General features: G+C 44.1%; 1 protein-coding gene across 6 annotated transcripts in view; it reads left to right on the top strand.

Moving 5' to 3' along the window:
- DNM3 (dynamin 3) overlaps positions 1-25,147 on the top strand; it is a 325,491-nt gene that overhangs the window by 121,390 nt on the left and 178,954 nt on the right. For 3 of the 6 annotated variants that reach the window (XM_034778294.1, XM_034778293.1, XM_034778292.1), the window contains exons 12-14: positions 3,676-3,746; positions 14,656-14,704; positions 16,727-16,756. In XM_034778294.1, coding sequence (XP_034634185.1) covers positions 3,676-3,746; positions 14,656-14,704; positions 16,727-16,756 — 150 coding nt within the window. Of the gene's footprint in view, positions 1-3,675; positions 3,747-14,655; positions 14,705-16,726; positions 16,757-18,167; positions 18,174-25,147 lie in introns of all 6 variants that reach the window. The other 3 variants (XM_034778298.1, XM_034778297.1, XM_034778295.1) reach the window with 2 other exon arrangements.

The following is a 25,147-nucleotide window of genomic DNA, read 5'->3' as shown; positions in this document are numbered from 1 at the left end:
ATCAGCAAGGTCCTGGAGAGAATAAAGATGGACAAAGCCAGGGTCCGCCTCATTGCCCCAGCATGGCCCGGGCAGCACTGGTACGGGACCCTCTCAGGCCTGGTGGTGGCTCTGCCATGGCCGTTGCCGCTCCGCCCGGACCTGCCCTCTCAGGACCAGGGCCGTCTCCTCCACCCCAGCCTGGCAGCTCTTCACCTCACGGCATGGCTGCTCAGTGGCTAGGTGGCGAGGAAAGGACATGCTCAGAACAGGTTCAGTGCGTCCTCCTTGAAAGTAGACGGCCCTCCACTCGCCGCTCCTACATGGCTAAGTAGTCTCGGTTTTCTAGGTGGGCGGCGGACCAAGGTGTGTCCCCAACAGCCGCCCCGATCCAGCTTATCCTTGATTACCTCCTCCACCTGAGGGCCCAGGGCCTGGCGCCCTCATCCGTCAGGGTGCACCTGGCGGCCATATTGGTGCAAGGACACACTGTGTTCTCCCATGCTATGACTGGCCGGTTCCTTAAGGGTTTGGACCAGCTTTACCTATATTCTAAGCCCCTGGTCCCACAATGGGACCTGAATCTGGTGCTGGCTTGTCTTACATGGCCTCAGTTTGAACCGTTAGCCATGTGTTCCCGGTCTCACCTCTCATGGAAAGTGGCCTTCCTGGTTGCTATCACGTCGGGCAGTCGGGTCTCGGAGCTCAGGGCCCTGATCTCCGAGCCGCCTTATATGGTCTTTCATAAGGACAAGGGCCAGCTCCGCCCCACACCCCGCGTTCCTCCCGAAGGTGGTCTCTGCCTACCACATGGGTCAGGACATTTTTCTACCAGTCCTCTGCCTCAAGCCTCACATGACTAGTGAGGAGCACCGTCTCCACACGCTCGATGTGAGGTGGGCTCTTGCTTTCTACCTCGAGCAGAACAAGCCATTCAGAAAGTCCTCACAACTTTTCGCCGCCTCAGCTGAGCGCGCGAGAGGCCAGCCGATTTCCACTCAGCGGCTTTCCAACTGGATCACTTCGTGCATCTGCTCCTGTTATGAGTTGGCGTGTGTCCCCCCCGCCACCCATTGTGAGGGCGCACTCGACTCGGGTGCAGGCCTCGTCGGCTGCCTTCGTGGCCCTCGTCCCTATACAGGACATTTGTAGGGTTGCCACATGGTCTTTGGTTCACACGTTCACCTCGCACTATGCGATGGTCTCCCAAATCAGGGATGATGCCGGATTTTGGCAGGGTGGTACTCCGTCCTGAGAACTTGGGAACTCCTACCCACCTCCAGAAGGTATAGCTTGGAATCACCTATTGTGGAATACACATGAGCAATCACTCGAAGAAGAAAAGACAGTTACCTTTTTGTAACTGGTATTCTTCAAGATGTGTTGCTCCTGTTTATTCCACATCCTGCCCTCCTTGCCGGAGTTGTCTGGCAAGATGGAACTGAGAGTGGGGGGAGCATGCAGCTCCCCTTATACCGCGCCAGGCAGGTGCCACTCCAGGGCTTGCGGGGGGCGCTCCCCCCCTACAGGTACTGCTAGGGGAAAAACTTCCGGCACCAGTGCACATGGCAAGCACGCACACCTATTGTGGAATAGACATGAGCATCACATCTCAAAGAACACCAGTTACGAAAAGGTAACCGTCTTTTTCCTTCCTCTCACGTGCCCAGAGATGAGGAGAAAATATCAGCTTCCTATGTATGTGAATTCAGAGAGCTTCTAACTTCTTTTTGTTCAAATTGTATGCAAATCTGACAGTGTCCAGGCACAGACAGTGATACATGTACCTATAATTTACTTATGCTGTTAACAATTACTGTATTAAAATTGGTCAGGCTAGTAGGGAGACATTCAGAAGGCCCAAGCCGAGCCACTCAGCTTCCATTAAAACAACAAGGAGTCTGGTGGCACCTTAAAGACTAACAGATTTATTTGGGCATAAGCTTTCGTGGGTAAAAACCTCACTTCTTCAGATGCATAGAGTGAAAGTTACAGATGCAGGCATTATATACTGACACATGGAGAGCAGGCATTTACTTCGCAAGTAGAGAACCAGTGTTGACAGGGCCAATTCAATCAGGGTGGATGTAGTCCACTCCCAATAATAGATGAGGAGGTGTCAATTCCAGGAGAGGAAAAGCTGCTTCTGTAATGAGCCAGCCACTCCCAGTCTCTGTTCAAACCCAGATTAATGGTGTTAAATTTGCATATGAATTTTAGTTCTGCTGTTTCTCTTTGAAGTCTGTTTCTGAAGTTTTTTTGTTCAGCTCCCATTGACTTTCAGTGGAAGTTGGGCTCCCCTCTGCCTTTTGAAAATCTCCCCTTTGAGGAATAAAAAGAAAATATCTTTGGGGGGTACAGTGTTCTGGGAGCTCTGCAGTGGCAATTGTACAAATTTTTGGTGAAATGAAAGGGGTTTAAAAATAATATTGGATTTCATGAGAAAAACCAATTACACAAGAAAAGGAGCAAAATTGTGTAGTCTAGTGGTATAGGACTTGGTGAAGAGGATTGTTTGATGCAATGCCCAGGCACAATAAGGCATTCAGTAGTAAAGACTTTACTCAGAAGTAACTATTTTTTCCATAGTGGTTTTTGTTGGATATAGAGAGATTGGTATCCTAGTAGGAAGGTCACATTACATTATTTTATCAAATTAAAACTCTTATTAGTTTTCTTTAATAGGGCCTATGCATCAAAGTATTCTTACCCACAGTGTTCTGGCAATAATAAGTTGTTGCCCCGAGGCATAGACTTGGAGAGGTTTTGATAATTATGCAGTTTTACACACTTAGGGGATGTCTACACTACAGTTAAACACCTGTGACTGGCCCGTGCCCTCAACTCATGAGGCTTTTGCTAGGGGAGGAGAGCCATGCAAAAAACCTTTCTCCTTTTTTGCGTGGTTGAGCAAGGGCCTTCTATTGTAGCAGTCCCTGCATTCCTCAGAGCACAGGGATGGTTCATTCCTGATCCCTGCTGGGGAGCAAGCATCTGAAAAGATGGCAGGAGGAAAGCGGGGTCATGTCTGCACTGTCCTGGCACACACTTTAGGAAGGCTGCAGGAGGGCGGTCTTTTCTTTGTGTGTATTAAGATATTTCCAGGTTAAATTGATCATGATGTTTCAGTACAATTATCCATCTGAGACACCAACAGATCAAGGCTACTCAAGTAGCAAGCTGAAACCTCTGTTTTGCTAAACTGTTCATTTTGTTGCTTCACCCACCAGCCCACCCCTGTTAGTTTCATCCACCTGTTTTATCCTGTCCAACACTTCAACTGTAAGGTCATTGGGCAGACTTGTTACATGTTTGTACAGTGCCTAACACCATAGAGCCCTAATTCTTCATAGAGGTTCCTGACTAGCCTGGTGTAGTAATAGTAGCAATAAGAGACCAAATATTGCCTATCCTGCAAAATATAGTGCTAGAATCTGTGATATGTATTAAACTCCCCTTTGGCTAGATATGGTTAGTCTTAATTAAATTTTACAGAAGCTGATAATGAGGCAACTGTAAGAAAGCTGAGGGAGGTAGTTGACTGATAGTTCCATTATAGCCTAGTTTGCTAAATAAGTAAAGAAACAAGATTTGATTTAGTAGGTAGTACTGCTTTTGGCCAGAATGATTATAAAAGACAATATTCAATAATGCAGCAAACTCAAATTTTCTTTTTCCTTTTTTTCTTCCTGGTAGGTACTGCTGCTAATTGATATCCAGGTATCTTACATCAATACCAACCATGAAGACTTCATTGGCTTTGCAAAGTATGTATACAGAGACTTTATTATACAGATCCACTGTTAATTTAAGGAAAAAATAGCCTGAAACATTTAGAATGGTGGAGATGCCTACTGCCAACCTCGAGACATTCAAATAGCGTGTAATGCGGTTCACTATTCACTGTTGGGCACCTCCTGGTGGTTCATCTGGGGATTAGCTCTTGACCAGTCTGATGCCCTGTATGCCTTCAGTTGCGTACCCTGTAGTGTGTCTGTCTCTCTGTCTCTGGACTCAGGTTACTTCCTCCTTCGTGACTCAGGGTGCTCCCTCTTCATGGCTTGGCCCTCTGGCCAGGTCACTGTAGTAGTTCTTCTGTGGTATCAAAGTCCCACTGGACGAACCATCTCAGACAGTCTTTCAGTCCACTGCCCCAACTGTGCCACTTCCCCAGTGGCTGGCAGTGGAACCCAGGCCCATCCACTGCTCCAGGTTCCAGCCAGGGACCCTAAACCCAGCAACCGCAGTCCGTGCAGGCTTGAACCCTGTTGCTCTTTCCCTGGGCTCTTTCCTACCTCTCTTCTGTCTTCTGCCCCTGCCCCCTTTTGGTCACCACTGGAGCTTCCTCTGCTCCGTGTGGCGATTTCACCTCTTCTCAGGTTGTTGCCAGCGTCTGTATTCTCAGGCAGGATCCCTGGGCATACTTCTCCTGGGATTCCTCCTTGTCTTTTGCTAATTGCCATCATCTCTAGGGAGTGGCACCCAGTTCTTTCCTGCTGCCCCCTCTTGCTCTCTATTTCCTGGTTTTATACAGCTCAGCCTGCCCCTGCCCTGCTGGGCTTTATCTCCTTCATCTCCTCAGCTCAGCCGGCCCTGACTCTCCTCCAGGGGCAGCCTGCCATGGGGATAATTGGCCTTTTTTTCCTACTCAGGCCTAGTGTGGTGTGGACACCCCATCACATAGAGGCTCACCCTCAGGACACTTAATACTTGACTGTGCCTCCTACTGTAGGTCTAGACTGGATTCTCTTGCTTTGTCCTAGTCTGACTTCAGGGCTCACTGGAAATGCATCTCTTGACCTGGAACTGCGTCTCTCACCTTCTATAGAATCATAGAAATGTAGGGCTGGAAGGAACCTCAAGAGGTCTCAAGTCCAGCCCAGCCTAGTCTCTTGACCTTGAACTGTGTGTCTCTGGAGACAGCTTTTGATGCACAGATGCCTTTGGTGCAGCCGTTACTGGTAGCATTGGTGCACAGTTGCTAATACAGATTTTAGCAGCATTGATTTAGTACTCACTACACTGCCTGCTTAGGGTGACAGTGACACTGCTGAAAACGAGCAAGACTGCTGTTTGGATACAGAGGATAATAGTAGCAGAAGCCAAGAACTATCTCTGAGGGAAGAAGAGCAAGATAATTCTCTCCAGTATGGGCTGATCCTTTTTTCCATTTAATTGAACAGATTAAGATTTCTTCTTTTGATGTGCAGACAATCCAGGAAAACCCCAAGGCTGTGATTTTGAGGTGTTTGGCCTCATTTCCCAGATGATGTAATAAGTGCCCCTCTTCCATCTTAGGCTTGACCAGTTGGTGAGGTTTGGCAGCAGCTTCATACCACTCTGGATGTCTCCAAGATGGTTATTGGAAAATGGAGGGATATCCTCAGATTATTTCTCCCTCCCTCTCCAAAAGATTATGGTGATGGAGGCAGCCGCAATCATGATAGTGCCATAGCATGACTCCATAGGATGCCCTTGGACACAGATTTTTTCAGTCTGGGATATTGTCAGCTCACATTGGGAACAACAGTATGTGTTCTATATGGGAAAACACCAGTTCAAGCTGTGGAACTGTGTACCCCCCACCTCCAAGGGTGTGGAGCAAAGAGTTTGTAAGAAACTGACTTGTGAAGGAGTGGACAAAGCCAGGGTGTGGCTATCCTTTGGTGATACAACAATGGGGACAGCTGTCTGTGCCACTGATGCTTGCGGACACATTGTTGCATTTACTAGGCCTTGGCTTTGTGTGATGGTTTCACCAGAAGTTTCAGGACCATGAAACTTTGAAGATGGGGGAAAATGGATGATAGTCTTATGAAAGCTGAGATAATTAAATCTGTCCCTCATTCTCTCAGGTTATCCTCCCCTCCTCCTCCTCCTCATTCTTTTATCTTCTAAGGAAAGTACCTGCCAAGAAACCAGCACATACATATGCTCTGGATTCTGCGGTGCCCAGTGCGTGCAAAGTCACTTTGCCTTCCTTCTGGAAGAAAACTCTAGGTTTCTGAATTCTGGAGTGACTAGCCAGCCTGTCTTGTACTCCCTTACTATTAGAGCAAGTCTAGAGTCCATTTATCATGCAAGGCCCTTCTTGGACACGCATGACTCAGAATTACAAATTTCTCCCTTCCAGAATGTGCTGTAATTCTGCATCCTGAAGAGAAGCTGCAGTAAATCTAATCCCTTCTGACAAAAGGATGTCATTGAGCCTGTGCTATTGGTCAAAAGAAAGGGAGTATTTGAGCCTGTTCTGAATGTTAAAGACTTCCATTGGTAACTGGTTAAGGGAAAATTCAAAATTGGGTTTTAGAGATCAATTGTACCTCTCCTAGAGGAAAGGGATAGCTATGAGCTATAGTTGGTGGTAGTGCCTATGTATTTACACTGATAGAACTGTGTATTTTTTCTCTTTCTGGATATTTGGATAGCAATCTGGAAGGGATATAAGAAGCAGTGCCTCTCAATTGGTATGTTGGTGCCACTAGGGCTTAAGATAAACTAGTCAATGTCCCAACTTATTCCCAGAAACCAGTTGGAGTATACAACTTACTTGACACAGCTCAACTCAAAGCCTTCTTGCTCTGGAATAGGGTCCAGGACATAAGGGAAAGGATTTTCAGAGCCAACCGGATCAGCAAGAGCCATGCAGCAAAAGATTGGCCTGATAGCTACAATGGTTATATGTCAATGAAGTCTTGATTTCAAATTTTCTCCATTGCAAAACCGAGTGACCACGTATATTTGTTCCTGGGATGGGGAGCTGATATGAAGGGCCACCTCTTCCAACATCCTTGGTCTTCAGGAATAGCAGCTGCACGTGAATGTTCTGGAGATGAGGGTAGTCCTGAATGCTCTGAAGACCTTTAGGTAATGTTTATCACAAAAAGTAGCAGAATCTTTCCTCTTGTATTTGGAAGCCCTGAAGACACAGGATTGGGCAGTGTTCCACAAAACACATCTGGTGGCAACTTATGTGGCAGGAATGAAAAAGTGAATTGCAGACAGCCCATGTCAATCAGTAGTGGACATATGAGTGCAGCCTTAGATAAGAAAGTAGTGGATCATAAGAAGTATGGCAAGAGACTACCCTAGCTTAACAAGGAGATCTTGAGATTGGCAGAGGCCCTGGAGGTTTTTGGCCTTCCTCCGCAGCATGGGGCAGGGATCGCTAGCAGGAGGATTCTCTGCTAATTGAAGTCTCTAAGCCACAGGATTTGGGGACTTCAACAGTAGAGTCAAGGGAAAGGGTAGGGACGGCTTTGTGGCCTGCATCAGGCGGGAGGTCAGACCAGATGATCATAATGGTCCCTTCTGACCTTAAAGTCTATGAGTCTATCTTCATTGATCTGAAACTCAAAAAAGAATCCTACAAAAAGTGGAAACTAGGTCAAATTACAAAGGATGAATATAAACAAATAACACAAATATGTACGGACAAAATCGGAAACACCAAGGCACAAAACAGGATTAAACTAGCTTGAGACATAAAGAGAAATATCAAGGACAGGGTAGGCCCCTTACTCGATGGGGGGGGGGAAACAATAGCAGAAATTGTGGAAATGGCAGAAGTGCTAAATGACTTTTTTGTTTTTCACTAAAAAGTTCATGAGCAGTTGGACATCTAACTTAATGAATGCCAGTGAAAATGAGGTAGGATCAGCAGCTAAAATAGGGAAAGAACAAGTTAAAAACTATTTAGACAAGTTAGATGTCTTCTAATCACCAAGGCCTGATGAAATATGTCCTAGAATACTGACTGAGGAGATATCTGAGCCATTAGTGGTTATCTTCAAAAAGTCATGGAATATGGGAGAGATTCCAGAGGACTGGAAAAGGGCAAATATAGTGCCAATCTATAAAAAGAGGAATAAGGACAACCCAGGGAATTACAGACCAGTCAGCTTAACTTCACTAGCTGGAAAGATAATGGAGCAAATAATTAAGCAATCACTTTGCAGATACCTAGAAGATAATAAGGTGATAAGTAAGTCAGTATGGACTTGTCAAGAATAAATCATGTCAAACCAACCTAATAGCTTTCTTTGACAGGGTAAGAAGCCTTGTGGATGGGGGGAAGCTATGGATGTGGTATATCTTGACTTTAGTAAGGCTTTTGGTACTGTCTTGCACGATCGTCTCATAAACAAACTAGGGAAATACAGCTTAGATGGAGCTACTATAAGGTGGATACATAACTGGTTGGAAAACCATTCCCAGAATGTAATTATCAGTGGTTCACAGTCAACCTGGAAGGGCATATCAAGTGGGGTCCCGCAGGGATCAGTTCTGGGTCTGGTTCTGTTCAATATCTTCATCAGTGATTTAGATAATGGCATAGAGAGTACACTTATAAAGTTTGCAGACAATACCAAGTTGGGAGGGGTTGCAAGTGCTGTGGAGGATAGGATTAAAATTCAAAATGATCTGGACAAACTGGAGAAATGGTCTGAAGTAAATAGGATGAAATTGAATAAGGACAAATGCAAAGTACTCCACTTGAAATGACTCCCTATGAAGGAGTACTGCAGAAAGGGATCTGGGGGTCATACTGGATCACAAGCTAAATATGAGTGAACAGTGTAACATTACTGCAAACAAAATCAAACATCATTCTGGGATCTGTTAACACAGTGGTCACCAACCGGTTGATTGTGATCAACTGGTCGATCCTGGAGACTCTCCCGGTTGATTGTGCTCTTTGGCGGCATAGCGGGGCTGCCGCTAAAGCAGGATCCCTGCCTGCCCCAGCCCCATGCTGCTCCCGGAAGTGGCCATCACACCCCTGCGGCCCTGGGAAGGGAGAGGGGGTCAGAGGTCTCCGTGCGCTGCTCCTGCCTGCAAGCATTGTTCCCCGCAGTTCCCATTGGCCAGGAACGGGGAACTGTGGCCAATGGGAGCTGCGGGGGCAGTGCCTGCATAGAGGGTCAACGTGTGGATTCACGTATCCCTCCCCCACCCCCGAGGGGCCGCACGGGTGCGTTGGGCCCTTCTGGGAGAGGCGTGGGGCTGGGGCAGGCAGGGAGCCTGCCTTAGCCCTGCTGTGCTGCCGCCTGGGAGCCACTCGAGGTAAGTGCTGCCCGGCAGGAGCCTGCACCCCAATTGCTCTCCCAGAGCCAGCACCCCATACCCCCTCCTGCACCCCAAGCCCCTGACCTAACCCCCTCCCAGAGGCAGCACCCCGCACCCCGTCCTGCACCCCAAGCCGTTGCCCCAGGCTTAGCCTGAAGCCCCCTCCCACACTGCAAACCTCTCAGCCCCAGCCCAGAGCCCGCACCCCCTCCCAAACCCCAACCCCCAGCCCAGTGAGGGTGGGAGAGAGAGAGCGAGCGATGGAGGGGTGGGGGAATGGAGTGAGTATGGCAGGGCTTTGGGGAAGGAGTGGGGTCTTGGGGAAGGGGTGGGGTAGACCCTGGGTTGTCCTTAAATTCAAAAAGTGATCTTGGGTGTAAAAAGGTTGGAGACCACTGTATTAGCAGGAGTGCTGTAAGCAAGACTCAAAAAGTAATTCTTCCGCTCTAATCTGCAGATTAGGTCTCAACTGGAGTATTGTGTCCCATTCTGGGTGCCACATTTCAGGAAAGATGTCGACAAATTAGAGAAAGTCCAGGGAGGAGCAACACAAATGATTAAAGATCTAGAAAACATGACCAGTGAGGGAAGATGGAAAAAATTGGGTTTGTTTAGTCTGGAGAAGAGAAGAATGAGGAGGTATATGATAACAGTTTTCAAGTACACAAAACGTTGTTACAAGGAGGAGGAAGGAAATCTCTGAGGATAGGACAAGAAGCAATAGGGTAAAATTGCAGCAAGTATAGTTTAGGTTGGACATTAGGAAAAACTTCCTAACTGTCAGGGTGGTTAAGCACTGGAATAAATTACGTAGGGAGGGTTGTGGAATCTCGGTCATTGGAGATTTTTATGAGCAGGTTAGACAAACACCTCTCAAGGATGGTCTAGATAATACTTAGTCCTGCCATGAGTGCAGGGGACTGGACTAGATGACCTCTCGAGGTCCCTTCCAGTCCTATGATTCTATGATATCTTTCTAGAATGGGTTCACAACCTTTCTGAAAAACAACTTACCTGTGTTCTGTACATTATTCTAGAATTATTGCTTAGATCAGATCTCAAGAGGAATCCTATTTGACCTTTCAGGGTTACACAATATATTCCTGGAACCAGGGTGCCGGTCTCCCTCCCCAAGAGTTTTATTTCTTTTGTGTTGCCCCTGGATTTCCTTTACCCGCTGCTGTATTTTGGGGGGCTATTACCTACCGATATATTAAACAAAGGAAATGGTTATGTTTACTTCTGAGGCTATGTTCACCCAGTTTGTTTTTCACAGCATATTGTAGTCTTGCATTTTTTTTGTATAAACATTGCAGAGAATTACTAATGTTTAATTGTTACCCTCAGAAGAGGTATGTTTTAATGGAATACTACTCATCCACCCTTTTTTGCACAAAGATATGAAGGTTTGGAACCTCTGCTTCTTATTCTCTTTCACTGATTACTTTAAAGGGATATTTTTGCCCCCCATTGGAAAGAAATGGATTATTACATCACTGGGAGAAACCTAAGTACCTGTGCAAGGGGTGGCTCAAAGTGCACCCCGCTGAGTCCAGTGACTTAGAACTTTGAGTTGTGATAGTAGCTTCAAAACCCATTCTCTGGTGTACATAGACCTCAAAATGGCAATACACTTATTTTCTGATAAGTGCAATTGTCAGTAAGCATCTCTACTGGAAGAAATTATTAAGGAGACAAGAAGCATCTCAACTATAGAAGTCTAGCTTCTTAAAATGGTGTTCAACAGAAGAGAATGAGTAAATAATTTGTGTTTACATTTTTAAACCATTCTTAATATATAGTACAATAGAAATTATGCAGTATCAACTATATTAACATTTAGTATTACAAGAAATACATTTATATTGGAGCAGGTTGGGAACTTTCTGTCAAGATAATTTTTTGACAGAGAAAATGCAGTTTTTGCAAAATCTGAGCTTTCCAGACTACATTTCCCATGATGCACCATGGCCTCCCCTCTGAAGGAGTCTCATGATCAATCATGGGAATTATATGACTATGGTACATTGCAAGAGATGTAGTTTGGCCAGGGTGACTGGCCCATAGGGAAGAATCAGAGCAATGGGGCACCACTATACCTTAAGCAGATGCAGTTTAATATCAAATTAACTTCAAATGAAACATTTTGGATTGGGAACGTCAAAACACTTCTTTTCAGTTATATAAAAATGAACCATTTCAGAACCAAAATCTTTTGGAAACTTTGAGAAAAAATTTGATATTTTGACTTTAAGTCCCGATTTGGGAGGAAAACAAATGGTGAAATATTGGAATTCCCTGCAGGTAGAAATTCTGATTTGCTCAGCTCTAATCCATATCTATCTAATCTCTCTAAACAGAGCCATATATATTGAGTCCTTAAGTGAACAATATTTTTTTAATCTAGGTAAACAAAAAGCCAATCACTGTGCTTAAGAAAGAATGGAACATAATAATAATAATATTAATAATATATGGAGATATACCTATCTCATAGAACTGGAAGGGACCCTGAGAGGTCATCAAGTCCAGCCCCCTTCCCAAGTACTGATTTTGCCCCAGATTTAGTGCTTAAGTGGGCCCCTTCAGGGATTGAACTGACAATCCTGGTTTTAGCAGACCAATGCTCAAACCACTGAGCTATCCCTCCCCATAGTTCACGTTAATATGGGAAAACACCAGGCACTAATTTAACCATAAATTCTTCTAAGTCCAAAGGCCAAATGGTATTTTATACAGTTGCTCTAAACATGCTTAACAGTCTAAAAATAAGCAGTCACTACACCCGAACATTTATAAGCATTTGATAAAGATACTTCCAAATGGCCAAAACCCAGTGGTGCTTTAGACCCATATTGGTCAGCTCCAACATGATCAGCCAGGTATTAGCAATGAACCCTTTAAGAGTGTGCAAACAGCGGTGATGCCATTGCCAATGACTGACTTCAACTAAAAACCCATCTGAGACGATTCACCCTTATTTCTAGTCTTAATACAGATAAGATTTCCAATCTCCTTTCTTCCCGAGGTCTCTTATCTCTTCTTGCTGACTAACAGAACAGTGGGAAGGTTTGTGCTTGTTTCTTTTAAGAACCTTGTTTTGTCATGTTACTGCTGCTCTTTATTTTATTTGTTACTTTTTGAACCATACATCCTGCCCCACACTGCAAGTAATAGGTAATATTACTTATTAGTCTCGTGGCCTTCTTTTACTTGCTGATTGGGGCCTTTTCCTTACTAGCTGCAAACTATAAATCAGACATTATTTTCTTAACCAAACTTAAGATAACTTTAATTCTTTTAATTTCATAACTGTCCCTACAGTGACTGTTCTTTTTTAATGTGATATTGGTTTCCTATTTAATTATCTTTTGCAAGCTGATAGGAAAGTTTCATGTAAAAGTGAAGATGGAATGATATTTCCAAATGCAAATTTGTATGGGTGCTACTGAGACAGTAACTCAGAACCTATTTGTCTTTGAGGAGTTAACTTCATATTTTGTGTGTGTAGAATATTAACCATAATTTATGCTTGATGAATACAATAAAGGGGGCACTATGACTAACCAAACCTCAGCACGTCTCCAGATATTTGGGTTATTGACTAGCGGCCCAGTTCTGCAAACATGCATGTGAGTAATGTTACTCATGAGTAGGCCCACGAAAAACAAGTGGACTGTTAACTTGAGTAAAGTGTTTGTAGGATCAGTGCATAGGGTCTCAACTAGGGTGGCCAGTTGCCTGTTTGTTTGTTGTTTTTTTTTTTAACCAGAAAGTCCGGTCAAAAAGGAGACCTGATAGTATCCAATCAGATCTACTGACCAGACACCCAACATCTGGTCATTGCAGGCAGGGAGGCGATGAGTCATCACCCGGGCCAGCCCCTACTCAGTCAGGTCCATCCCCTACCTGCATTGGGTGGCTGCAGCTCCCAGCCCCGGCTCTGCAGGCGAGTCCCTTCCGACCCATGCAGGGAGTCGTGGAGAAGGGAAAAGCAGTGAGTGATGGAGAGAATGGGAAAGAGGAATGAATGGGGGCAGGGCCTCAGGAGAAAGAGGCAGGCAGGAGCGGGGCCTGGGGGGGAGGGGTGGGTCAGGGGAGGTTCCAGCACTCTTGCTGGAGTGTCTCGTTTTTAAATATTACAGAGTTGGCAAGCCTAGGCTCAACTCTTCAGCCAATCTGTGGAATGGCAATTCTGCACCAAGTAGCTGCAGAATCAGGCCACTTATCTGGGATCCAAACAGATATTGCCTGGAATTAACTTACTCATGTTTATTCTCCTTCCTACTTTCAAAGCAATGGTTGTGGCAGATTTGCAATATATGCTAATATTTGTAGAAATGGGACAAATTAATTTAATCCTGAAGCCTCCAAACAAAACTTGCTGTCACCATATGGCTACCCTGGTGATCTAGTAACCTAATAGCCAAAGCAAGTTTGGATTCTTCTCTCCTCCCCTTTTTCCAGTAATGTGTTTACTGTGTGATCTTGCTACCAGTGTATCATGTAATATAAATGCCTTTAGAATTAAACTTTGTAGCTATTATGACCTGTGCATTTTTATGAGAGAGGAGTGTTTCATTTCAGTAATGGGATTAGCAAAGTTCAGAAACTGAGTAAAACACTTAGTTTAAAATATGCTGCATTGCTGTAACATTCCAGCTTTTTAACCACATTTTGTGATGGTTTCATCCCTCATTTTATATTTACATCCTCAAAGTGCATATAAAAATTAGAATAATATCCAAAACGAGCTGCTAGACTAGGCCTTTAGAGAACCTATGGAGTGGGGGAGGATTTTGCTGCAATGCTCTAAAGAACTAAAGTGACTCATTTTTTCTTGCCCCTCTTTAATATTTATATTGCCTAAGATTTCACTTGTGCACAGATGAGCCATAACTTTTTATGTCTTTAGTAACCTCATCAGACATGTAAGTCAACACAAAGTAGGGTTACCATATTTTGAGCCTCCAAAAGGAGGACACTCCACGGGGCCCCGGCCCCGCCCCCAGCCCCGCCCACGCCCCCCGCCCACGCCAACTCCGCCCCCTCCCCTGCTTCCCATGAACATTTGATTCGCAGGAAGCCTGAAGCAGGTAAGGGGGGTGTGGGGGGAGGAGGCGCGGCCCAGTCTGGCCACCCCGGCGTCTCCAGCCTGGGTCGGCTCGGGCCCTGGGGTGCCGGCCCGGCCCCCGAGCCCCAGGCCCGGCACTGCCGGCCCGGCCCCCGGCTCGGCCCCCGGCCCAGCACCGCCGGCCCCGCATGTCCGGCTTTTTGGGATTTCCCCCCGGACGGGGATTTGGAGCCCAAAAAGCCAGACATGTCCGGGAAAATCCGGACGTATGGTAACCCTAACACAAAGGCTTATTTACTATGGTAGTGCAATGTACATTACAGAAGAGGTGTTTGTGCTGATCTGTTTTCTGTTAACAGAAGTTTACATGAACTGAGTGTGCTTGTGAATTTGACACTGAATTGTGTTTCTTCTTAGCTTCAGATTCTGGGCTCATAAATTTTGTCATTGTATTGTTTTCAAAGCCTGTTGCTTAAGGACTCATCTAGCATTTAAATTTTCGCAATGTAACTTTTCTCTTTGCTTTTTTTTAGTGCCCAACAACGAAGCAGTCAGGTTAACAAAAGTACAGTTGGAAATCAGGTAGGCATCTGATAAGAGAATGGATAATTGCATGTACAAGTGAACTTCAGTTGTTGATTTTATGGGCTGTATCTTTTATTTTTTGCTGTAAATGTATGTGACCAGTTTTGCGTGATACATAATATAAAATGCATCTTTTTTTACTTGCTTTACTTAAGTTTTCAGAACCAGCTGACATCTTCATTAAGGTTGTCAGCTATAACTTTTAATAATTCTGCTGCTAACTGGACTGTTCTTCAGTATCTCCTCCTCCATGCCCTTAAGTACCCAGAATTTCTTCCTGTGTTGTCTCTAAATATTTAGTTTTCATTATGCTCAAACTTGTGAATAATTTCAAAGACCAATACCATGTGAGTACTTGTTTTATACCTGCTCTTGGTTGTATAGTAGTTTACTAGTTCACACATGTGCACAGCTTGATAACACAGTGAAGGGACGGGTCAGTAAGCGAAAGCAGACTTGTCTTTACCTCTGCTGAAAATTTTCAGTTGACTTCATAAAAATGTTGATTACATACCATAGTCTTGCTTTGAAGAAACAAAGCTGATTGGTGGTCTCAGACGAATAGCACTCTTGCTGGGATGGCATTAACTAAATTAGTTGGCTGTTTCTTTTTATTATGTGTAGTACAGGCTTGCAAGATGCTTATACTGTGAAGAGGTGCTGCCACCCTCAACTCCCAGTGATTCCACTGCAAGTTAAGGGTGCTCAGCACTTTACAGGATCAATTTCTGTTTTCTTTTTAAGTTAAAACTCTAAGGATGATTGATATAACCAGTCTTAGTATATATTTTTGTATATTTCTAAGGTTCCGCAGAGTCTGTTTGTCTTAAGCAAAACAAAAAAAAATCATTTCAGTGTTCATTTGTGATGGTTTCAATTTTGGATAGTCAAAATAAAATAAAGTAAACTTCCTTTAATCTGGATTATTTGCTTGCACATCTCCCTGATGTTCTCGCACGTAATTGCTCCTGCATTAAACATTACAATGAAAAGTTAAAGGCAAAGATTTTTCAGAAGTGACCAGTATTGATGAGTGCCTCCGGTTTTGGGTGGTGAATTTGAGATGCTTTAAAGGGGCCTTACTTGCAGAAGGCAAGTACTGAGCTCTTTCTGAAAATCAGACCTCTTTAAAGTGTCTCACGTTGAGTGCCCAAAAACAAAAGCACCAAAAATCACTACTCATTTTTGAAATCTTGGCCAAAATGGTCCATTAGCTTCTGGAAAGTTTGGAAGCAATGATACCTCCAGAGCTTGACCATCTTCTATGTGTTTTTGAGTTACATGCCAGGTGGGATTAAAAACAAAACCAAACCGAAAGGTCTAATGGTTGAAACAGTTCCAAAGACCCTCTAAAGAGGGAGACTTCCGTCTCCTATAGCTGTGCAGGAACACATGTCAAACACTAAGGCTAATTCTATACTACACAGCTTTTAGCGACGCGGCTTTGTCACTACAGCAGTGCTGCTAAAAGTCGCGCAGTGTAGCCACTGTTTGTTGGCTGTCCTGCCGACAAAAAACTTCCACCCCCCAAAGAGCGGGCTTAGCTTTGTCAGCAGGAGAGCGCTGTCTGCAAAACTTTTGTCTTTTGGGTGTGTGTTTTTTTGACATCTCAGAAAGACAAAAGTTTTGTCATTCAATTGCCAGTGTAGACAAAGCCATAGTCATCTCAGCTCTCGGGTTGTCCTGTAGAAGGAAAACCACCCAATTCCGTGATGTCCCAGAAATATACAAATCGGAGTAACTATTCCTGAGTCTGCGTGACTGTATTTTGTCTCTTAAAATAACAAAACAAAATAGCAAAACCCCACAAAGCTTTGGCTTTAAAAGGAAAAAGCTCAAAATTGGTAACTTGGTAAAAAGACTTTGCTGAACCTTATTTTGGAGATAAACTAAAACAGACTTTTGTTTTGTATTTACCTTAATTGTTTGGAAGTGAGAAGAGCTTGACAAAATGACTTCTGAATAGAGAAAATGTTTCTGAAATTAAAACTTTATTTTTACAATTCTTTGCTATTTCAGGGAGCCAATCTACCGCCTTCACGGCAAATTGTACGAGCTAAGTTTTGTACGTTTTATTGTTGCTTTTTCATTTAGCTTCTCAAAGGGCAAAGTTTCTCTCTAAATCATTAGTTTAATTAATGCTAGCTACTACATTTTTTTTACCTTGAAACTGTTTCACCTTTAACACCTTCTCAATGACATGTAATTGCAGTTCATCCCTTCATTGCCACTAACCTGCTGTGACGTACAAGTCTGAACTAGTACAACTTAAAAAGTGTTGTTAAACTTTCAATCAAATCTATGTTTAAGCTTATTATATTAAATGGTCTTAAAATGAACTAAACTTACTAATGAACAATGTCCTTTTAAACTATATCATTGGAAAAATTGGATATTTCTTATTTGATGTTTATAGTACATGGAGGCTCTGCCTCTTGAAAGGTAGGTGAATTATAGTAAGGGAAATATCAATTATTGCTTAAATGGATGTACTGTTTACAAGTGCCTTCTGTCACAACTCATAAAAAAGTCCTTTCCAGCAAGTACAATTCAAAGAAAAATTGATACAAATTTTAAATCCATAGAGCTTCTTAGCATTTTTTAATAGCAGCAGGAGGATCAGTGTGTCACAGGATAGATTTTTACTTTATCAACTCCTCCACCAATATTAGGTGAATACATTTTAATTTACGATTAGTAATATATCTTCTGAACATTTAGGAGTTAATTCTATAACAAGCCAGGGCCGCCTGGGAGGTGGTGGGGGCCAGTGGGGCAATTTGCCCCAGGCCCCGCAGGCCCCCCCCGAGAATATAGTATTCTATAGTATTGCAACTTTTTTTTTATGGAAGGGGCCCCCGAAATTGCTTTGCCCCAGGCCCCCTGAATCCTCTGGGCGGCCCTGTAACAAGCCACTCTTCCAATTCAGTGACAGGTGGAGATAAGTGGTAAAAGTTGATTGTGCTGTTTGGTGCCATATGACATGTTCCTTGATAGGACCTGTATAATTAAAATGGATATATTTAATTCCAGTTTGTCATTATACTGCCAAATTACACCAATAACCATTATAAACTGAGTTACTCAAAACTGAATAACAGGTTTATTTTAAGGCAACAGGGCATAAACAAAACTGACTGACTCTAATAGCAGTTGGAAAGATCATTAAACTAATCCAGATTGGTATTGGGGTTTCCTACTTGATTGTAATATGCTTTGAATAATGATAATACAGAGAATTATTTCACATATCAGAAATACAGACATTTCTGAATCAACTGCAAAGGACCTGAGTATTTGTGGAAAATGCATAATACCCACTTCTGTCAAGTATAGTTTTGTTCATTTTCCCCTCTACTAATTTATCCTCTTGCCCTTAATCTTTGGCTCTTTTTTTTTCTTTTTTTTTTTGTGCTACCGCCTGAGGTTTTGACCTGACTCAGCAAGGTTTCTTTCTAAGCCACAGGTTAGTCTGTCTTCTCATCTGCTTTAAATAACCAGTGTAACACTTTGTTTTACATAGCTCTTCTGGCAAAATCTGGGCCTTGAAGACTGACCAACTCCTAACTGTATATTTTGTGTGGTGAGATTTGTGGTTTTTGTCACCATCACTAAACTTGTGTTGAAACATTGTCATTTTAATGTAAAAATCCCACTTCTAATAGACCTTACAGCTCAAAAGGTGTCATTGCATCAAGCATTCAATCATTTAAGAACACAATGTGGGAGGATTTGAAGATGATAGATCATATATAGCATTTTAAAATAGAACAAAATGTAAGATACTTTCAGTGGCAAAATCCAGTATTGCTCCATATGGAGTAACCATTACAGTTGGAGATGGTCCTAAATCTGAATCTTGGATCCAAAATTGTTGTCCAAGTTATTTTTAGACAATTTGGATGTAATAACTTGGTCCTATTTCTATAATGAGCCCATACCAGAAACTTGATTCCCATTCATCTGAACTTAGGGAAAATTTGGAACTACTGCTGTACTTTGTGGCCTCTACTTATATAACCTGCACCGTTTATGAATGCGTGATGATTTACATCATTGCCCCAAGCTTTGTTTAACTAACATTGGGTGAATATTCTCTTTCTTTGTTTCACCAAAGGCTGAGTTATCTGTCAAAGGTGGTACTTTTTGAAATTAAGTCAGTATCCTTTCCAGTCATGTGATCCAATAATCAGTGATTTCATCCAAAGCAATGTTAATTCTGGAAGCAGTCTCCCAGAGGTGGAACCTTTGGAAATTAAGTATTCTCCACCTTGTTCATCTCCATCTTCAAAGATCACATGAGTCATGATGGAAGATATGTTGAATATTTTGACCCTTGCTTGACTAATTAAAGCAGGGAAATTACACCCGGACAAGTCAATATTGCTATTGTTTTCTGAATCAACTGCAAAGCACCTATTGCATCCAAGTCATTTACTAGTTCTGTATTCCCTACTGGCCCATAGTGTGAGCAAACTTTCCACATTTGACCTAAGAAACAAATCCATTGTGGTGTTGCCTCACCCCCGGTTTGTTATAATTATTACCCCGCTTTGATAGTGCTGTTGCAACACAATTTTGTACCACAAGTATTGGAAGATAAAGCAGCAGTGTTAGTAGTTACAATGCAACTAACATTGCTTCAGTGGAACTATTGTGTAGTTACTTGTTTAAATAATTGCTAACTCAGCAAATAACTCCTGTTTATGCCTCTGTTTTGTTAGAATGCCTAACCTTCAAATTTGCACACTCACTTCTTTTCTCTGACTTTCCCAGCCAGTTCAAATGACAGTCAGTCTTAAAATGACCTCTCAGACATTACTTTTGAAAAGTGGCTAGCACAGCTGTTCACACTTGTTTAATACTGAGTCATAGTATATTTTGTTCTACTTTATTAATCAGAAATATCTTAATTGATGCAAGGAACTGTAAAGTTGTGAAGCAGTTCACAAAAATCTGTCCTTCATCCATCAGATCCTGCTTTCCTGTTTACCGATGTGAAATGGCGGAGAGGGAAAGGAACAGATATGATTTGTTTTTATGCAGCTGAAATTATCTGCAAAATGACTTCCTTCTGATTTGTGTACACACACACACGCACTCTCTCTCTCTCACTCCCTCCCATCCCCTCAGTTTTTTCATTTTTCAGACACCAAGTTTATCTATCAGAATCCTGAAGGAAGGAACTGTGTCATCCTTCATTCATCCTGTCCACACAACCCAGCTGCTGGTCAGAATATTGTCTCCACTCACTTCTGGCATGGCTTATGTTTCTCACCTTCCTGATGTTCATAACTCATATCACTCATATCCGGTACATGCAGAGTAGAATTTGGCGTACTGATTTTAAAAAAACATTCCTTGCAATATTTGCAACCCAAACACAAAAGTGAAATGATGGTGTAACTGGCACCCGGCGGTGGCGCCTCCTCATGGTTCATCTGGGGAATTAGCTCGCCACTGTCCACCCCGTCCTGCAGTTACTCAGCTGGTTGCCTCAGTCACTTGCTCTGGGGCCCTTCTCTTGCCGGTCAGGAGCTTCAGCGCCTCTCCTTCGTGGCTTAGCTTTCTGACCAAGTCACAGTTGTCCTGCCCGTCCGGGGTCTCACCAAAGTGTCTCTCCACACAGTCTCAGGCAGCCTCCATATCGCTGCGCTGACTGCACCACTCCCACAGTGGCTTGTAGGGGAACCCAGGCCTGCCCTCTACTCCAGGTTCCAACCCAGGGGTCCTCAAACCAGCAGTTCACGTCTGTTCTCCCAGCCCTTATTGTTTCTTCCCTGGACTGATTCCTACACTCCTATGACAGACTCCTATTCTTCCCCCCTTGTATCAGAGGGTGTGACTGCAGGCTTCCTCACTGCAGCCCCTACGCGCACACACCGTCTCCCCTCTCACTCTCCTCCCCCCCCCCCCTTACCAGCTCCTGGCTTTATAGAAGTCCTGCCTCTTCTTCCCAGGTGAGCTTTATCCACAATTAAGCCTTACTGCATGCTAGCTCCCCTTCAGTTGCAGCCGATAGCTAATTGGCCTCTCTTCCTTATATTAACTCCTCCAGGGCTAGTGTGGGGTGAATACCCAGTCACAGACGTCTGAACAATAATGGAAATAATTACTCTTTTGTCGCTATCCAAATCGAGAGTAGCACAAAATGTAAACAGCACAATAATTAAAACTAAACTGGATTATTAAAATGGAAAGGTTTTTGTTTTCAATGCCTTATCTGTTTTACAGGCAAGGAAATTTATTTTTAAAATGTTGCTTGATTTTCAGAGGTGAAGTCAGTGGGAGACTACAGTGGGAGTTCAGCACCTCCTGAAAACCAGGACATGAATACTTAACCAGATAGTGTTCCTTTGAGTACATGGCATTGTCTGAGCCCTTATCACACAAGGTTGCTTGGTCCTGAATGTATTGAGATTCTATAGATTTGCTGTAGTTCTGTATATAAAATGTGCCCATGTGAAGTTCTAGGAACATGTACAATTCATTGAAAATAACTTGCAATCTCAGGCTCACTCCCTAGCCATCAGCACACCTCTAGATTATCTTCCCTCCTGTAACATCCACCATAAGTCTCCAGTTATTTGACATTTTGGTCTGCTGCTCCTTTGCAGATTTCAGTATGTGCAGGGAGCGTAGTGCTCTATTTTAATGGGGAAGTGTGTGTTGGGTGATTAGTGGAAATTCATCAGCATTCCTTGAAAAACGCAAAGGCTGAGGGTATTGCCTTGATCTGGTGTCCTGCCACTGACACAACCCAGTGCTTTGTGGGAGTGGCAGCTGGATCCAATCTCCCACAAGCAGGATTCTTTGCGGAAACAGCTGGCAGCTTCATTCCTCTACTGGAAAGACATAATGGGGGAGTGACTGAGAGTAGTATCAGCAAGCCAGCTTGCTATTGGATTCACCCACTGGTGGCTGTATATCTGTGAGGCTCTGTCAGCAGAGTTGCCGGGATCACAGAAAGGTCCTCTGTTGGGAGCCACATTATGGGGAGTTTCTTCCTGGCCAGCAAAGAAAGTTGTTAAAACGTTTCTTAGTTGTTAAAGCATTTTCTTCTTAAAGCTTAAAAATAGCCCATACTGAGCCCTCAGAATGTGTGTTTTCCTGAGTTGTAGAAAAAGTGACTATCAGTATTGGTTTTATAAAATGTTTAGAACAAAGGAAAGTATTCTAGTATCCCAGTGCACAGTATGCTACCTTCCTTCCCTGTTTAAGTGCTCATCAACTTCAGATATCCTGAAACTGCACTTACTGCTTCATCGGTGAATCCCTCCTTGCACCCAACTGTTCATTTCCAGAGTGGCAACTCCATCTCTGAATCTTTCCAGGCTCCCTGTCCCAAACCAACTTTAAATATACCATCAGTCTAGCTGCTTTTCTGCTGCCTCCCATGTCGTGCTTTGCTCCCTACTGAGCATGGGAATATTTTAAATTACAAGCAGGTGCAGTTGAAAGGAATCCAGTCACTTGACTGCCCCGTGCCTCAGTTTCTTTGTTTGTAAAATGCAAAGAATACCTTCCTCACACAGTTGTTGTGATGCTGTAACATTTGCGGGGTGCTTTGAGGCATTCAGTGGCTGCTGTGTAACTGTCATTGTCCCTATTAGGTTTCAGTGTTAGCCATGTTACTCTGTATCAGCAAAAAAACGAGGAGTCCTTGTGGCACCTTAGAGACTAACAAATTTATTTGGGCGTAAGCTTTTGTGGGCTAGAACCCACTTCATCCGATGTATGAAGTAAAAGATACAGGAGCAGGTCTAAATACATGAAAGGATGTGGGGTGCTTTACCGAGTGTTGTCAGTCTAACGAGATAAATCAATTAACAGCAGGATACCAAGGGAGGAGAAATAACTTTTGAAGTGGTAAGAGAGTGGCCCATTACAGACAGTTGACAAGAAGGTGTGAGTAACAGTAGGGAGAAATTAGTATCAGGGAAATTAAGTTTAGGTTTTGTAATGACCCAACCACTCCCAGTCTTTATTCAGGCCTAATCTGATGGTATCTAGTTTGCAAATAAATGGACACAAATCTGACATCAGGAATCATAACATTCAAAAAGCAGTAGGAGAACACTTCAGTCTCTCTGGTCACTCATTAACAGACCTCAGAGTGGCAGTTCTTCAACAGAAAAACTCCAAAAACAGACTCCAACGTGAAGCTGCAGAACTGGAATTAATTTGCAAACTGGGTCAATGGGGGAAACTCTCCTGTCGACTTACCTTATGCTTCTCGTTCCGGTGGAGTACCGGAGTCGATGGGAAAGTAATCGGCGGTTGATTTAGTGGGTGTAAGACCCACTAAATTGACCCCCAGTGAATTGATTGCCACGCGTCGATCCCCCGGTAAGTGGAAATAAGCCCTTAGTATGTTAATGAGTAGGGCCCTACCAAATTCAGTCAGTTTTGGTAAATTTCATGGTCATAGGATTTAAAAAATCGTAAATTTCATGATTTCAGCCATTTAAATCTAAAATTTCATGGTGTTGTAATTGTAGGGGTCCTGATCCAAAAAGGAATCGTGGCGGGGTCGGAAGGTTATTGTAGGGGGGTTGCAGTGCTGCTGGTGGTGGTGCCGCCTTCGGAGTTGGGCAGCTGGAGAGTGGTGGCTGCTGGCCGGGAGCCCATCTCTGTAGGCATAGCTGCTGCCAGCAGCAGTGCAGAAGTAAGGATGGCATGGTATGGTATTGCTTCACTTACTTCTGCGCTTCTGCTTGCAGAGCTGGGCCCTCAGTCAGCAGCCACCACTCTTCGGCCACCCAGCTCTGAAGGCAGCAGTGCAGAAGTAAGGGTGGCATGGTATAGTATTGCCACTCTTCTGCACTGCTGCTGGCAGGGTGCTGCCTTCAGATCTGGGTATCCAGCTAACAGCCACCACTCTCCAGCCATCCAGCCCTGAAGGCAGCACAGAAGTAAGGGTGGCAATACTGTGACCTGCCCCTAAAATAACCTTGTGACCCCCTGCAATTCCCTTTTGGGTCAGGACCCCCAATTTGAGAAATGCTCATCTTCCCCGTGAAATCTGTATAGTATACGGTAAAAGCACACACAAGACCAGATTTCATGGGGGGAGACCAGATTTCACAGTCTTTGACGCCTTTTTCATGGCTGTGAATTTGGTGGGGCCACCAACCTCTGTGCGCCGATAGAACCAACTTAATTCTCTCCCTGCAGGTTCAACAGCTGGTAACAGGGTGAGCTGCTTTAAGTGAACATTGCCTGCTTGTTTCAAACTTACAGAGCTCTTCTTCTCTAGACTGCTGGATTGAGGCCAGGCCTGGTCAGTAGTGATTTGAAAACTATTACTGTCCAATTGCTGACCTACCTGAAATGAATTTAGTCTGTCTAGGTCAGGGGTGGGCAAACGTTTTGGCCCTAGGGCCACATCTGCATATGGAAATTGTATGGTGGGCCATGAATGCTCAGGAAATTGGGGTTTGGGGTATGGGGAGGGGGTGTGGGCTCTGGCTGGGGGTGGAGGCTCTGGGGTGGGGCCAGAAATGAGGAGTTCAGGTGCGGGAGGGGGATCCAGGCTGGGGTAGGGGGTTGGAGTGAGGGAAGGGGTCAGGGGTGTAGGCTCCAGGCGGTGATTACCTCAAGCAGCTCCCAGAAGCAGGGGCATGTCCCCTCTCCGGCTCCTACGCGGAGGCGCAGTCAGGTGGCTCAGCACGCTGCCCCGTCCGCAGGCTTCACACCTGCAGCTCCCATTGGCCATGGTTCCTGGAGCAGGGCAAGCCCCAGACCCTGTTTCCCAGTGGGAGCATGAGGGACGGATTAAAATGTCTGGAGGGCTGGATGCGGCCCCCAGGCCGTAGTTTGCCCACTCCTGGTCTAGGTCCTAGGGAAGTCAAGGAAGAGAGGGCCAACCTTATTGTAGTGTTGTTCAGTGAGACAAAATTAATTATTCATTTGGGTTATGTGCTTGATTTTTGTTTTTTAGCTAGGAAAATATAAACATTTTTCAAAGGGAGGTCCAGTCCTTCCCAAGAGAATCAACAGACTTTCCCATTCCCGCCTATTTATTACTCCAGTGTCATTTGTCATAGATTGTCTGCTGAGGAGGGTAGATGCAACTGCTTCTGGTACCTATCAGCACTGCTCAAGAATGACCTGAGATGTTTCCTCCGCACAGGAGCTGACTTTGTAGTGCTCTGTCTACTTCAGGAAAACCAGACATTTGGGTACCATGTTTAGTACTCAGAGCTGTGATCTCCCCCATGGAAGTGCATAGTGATACCACAAGATTGGTCAATCCATTTTTAAGAGTAAATATCGGAGCAAAATTGCTACACCCTTACCACTTGAATAGCATGTCCACAGCACCTTATGTGCACCTGTGTATTGGGTTGTCACACTGGGGTTCTGCAGAGTCTCCTTTCCAATGCTTACTCCACTCCATGTAGAACTTGCGGTGGTTTTACTGCATTTTAGGGAGGG

Source organism: Trachemys scripta, chromosome 8, assembly GCF_013100865.1.
Source record: "Trachemys scripta elegans isolate TJP31775 chromosome 8, CAS_Tse_1.0, whole genome shotgun sequence".
In the NCBI taxonomy this organism is placed as follows: Eukaryota; Metazoa; Chordata; order Testudines; family Emydidae; genus Trachemys; species Trachemys scripta.
This window is presented reverse-complemented; position numbering and strand designations above follow the sequence as displayed.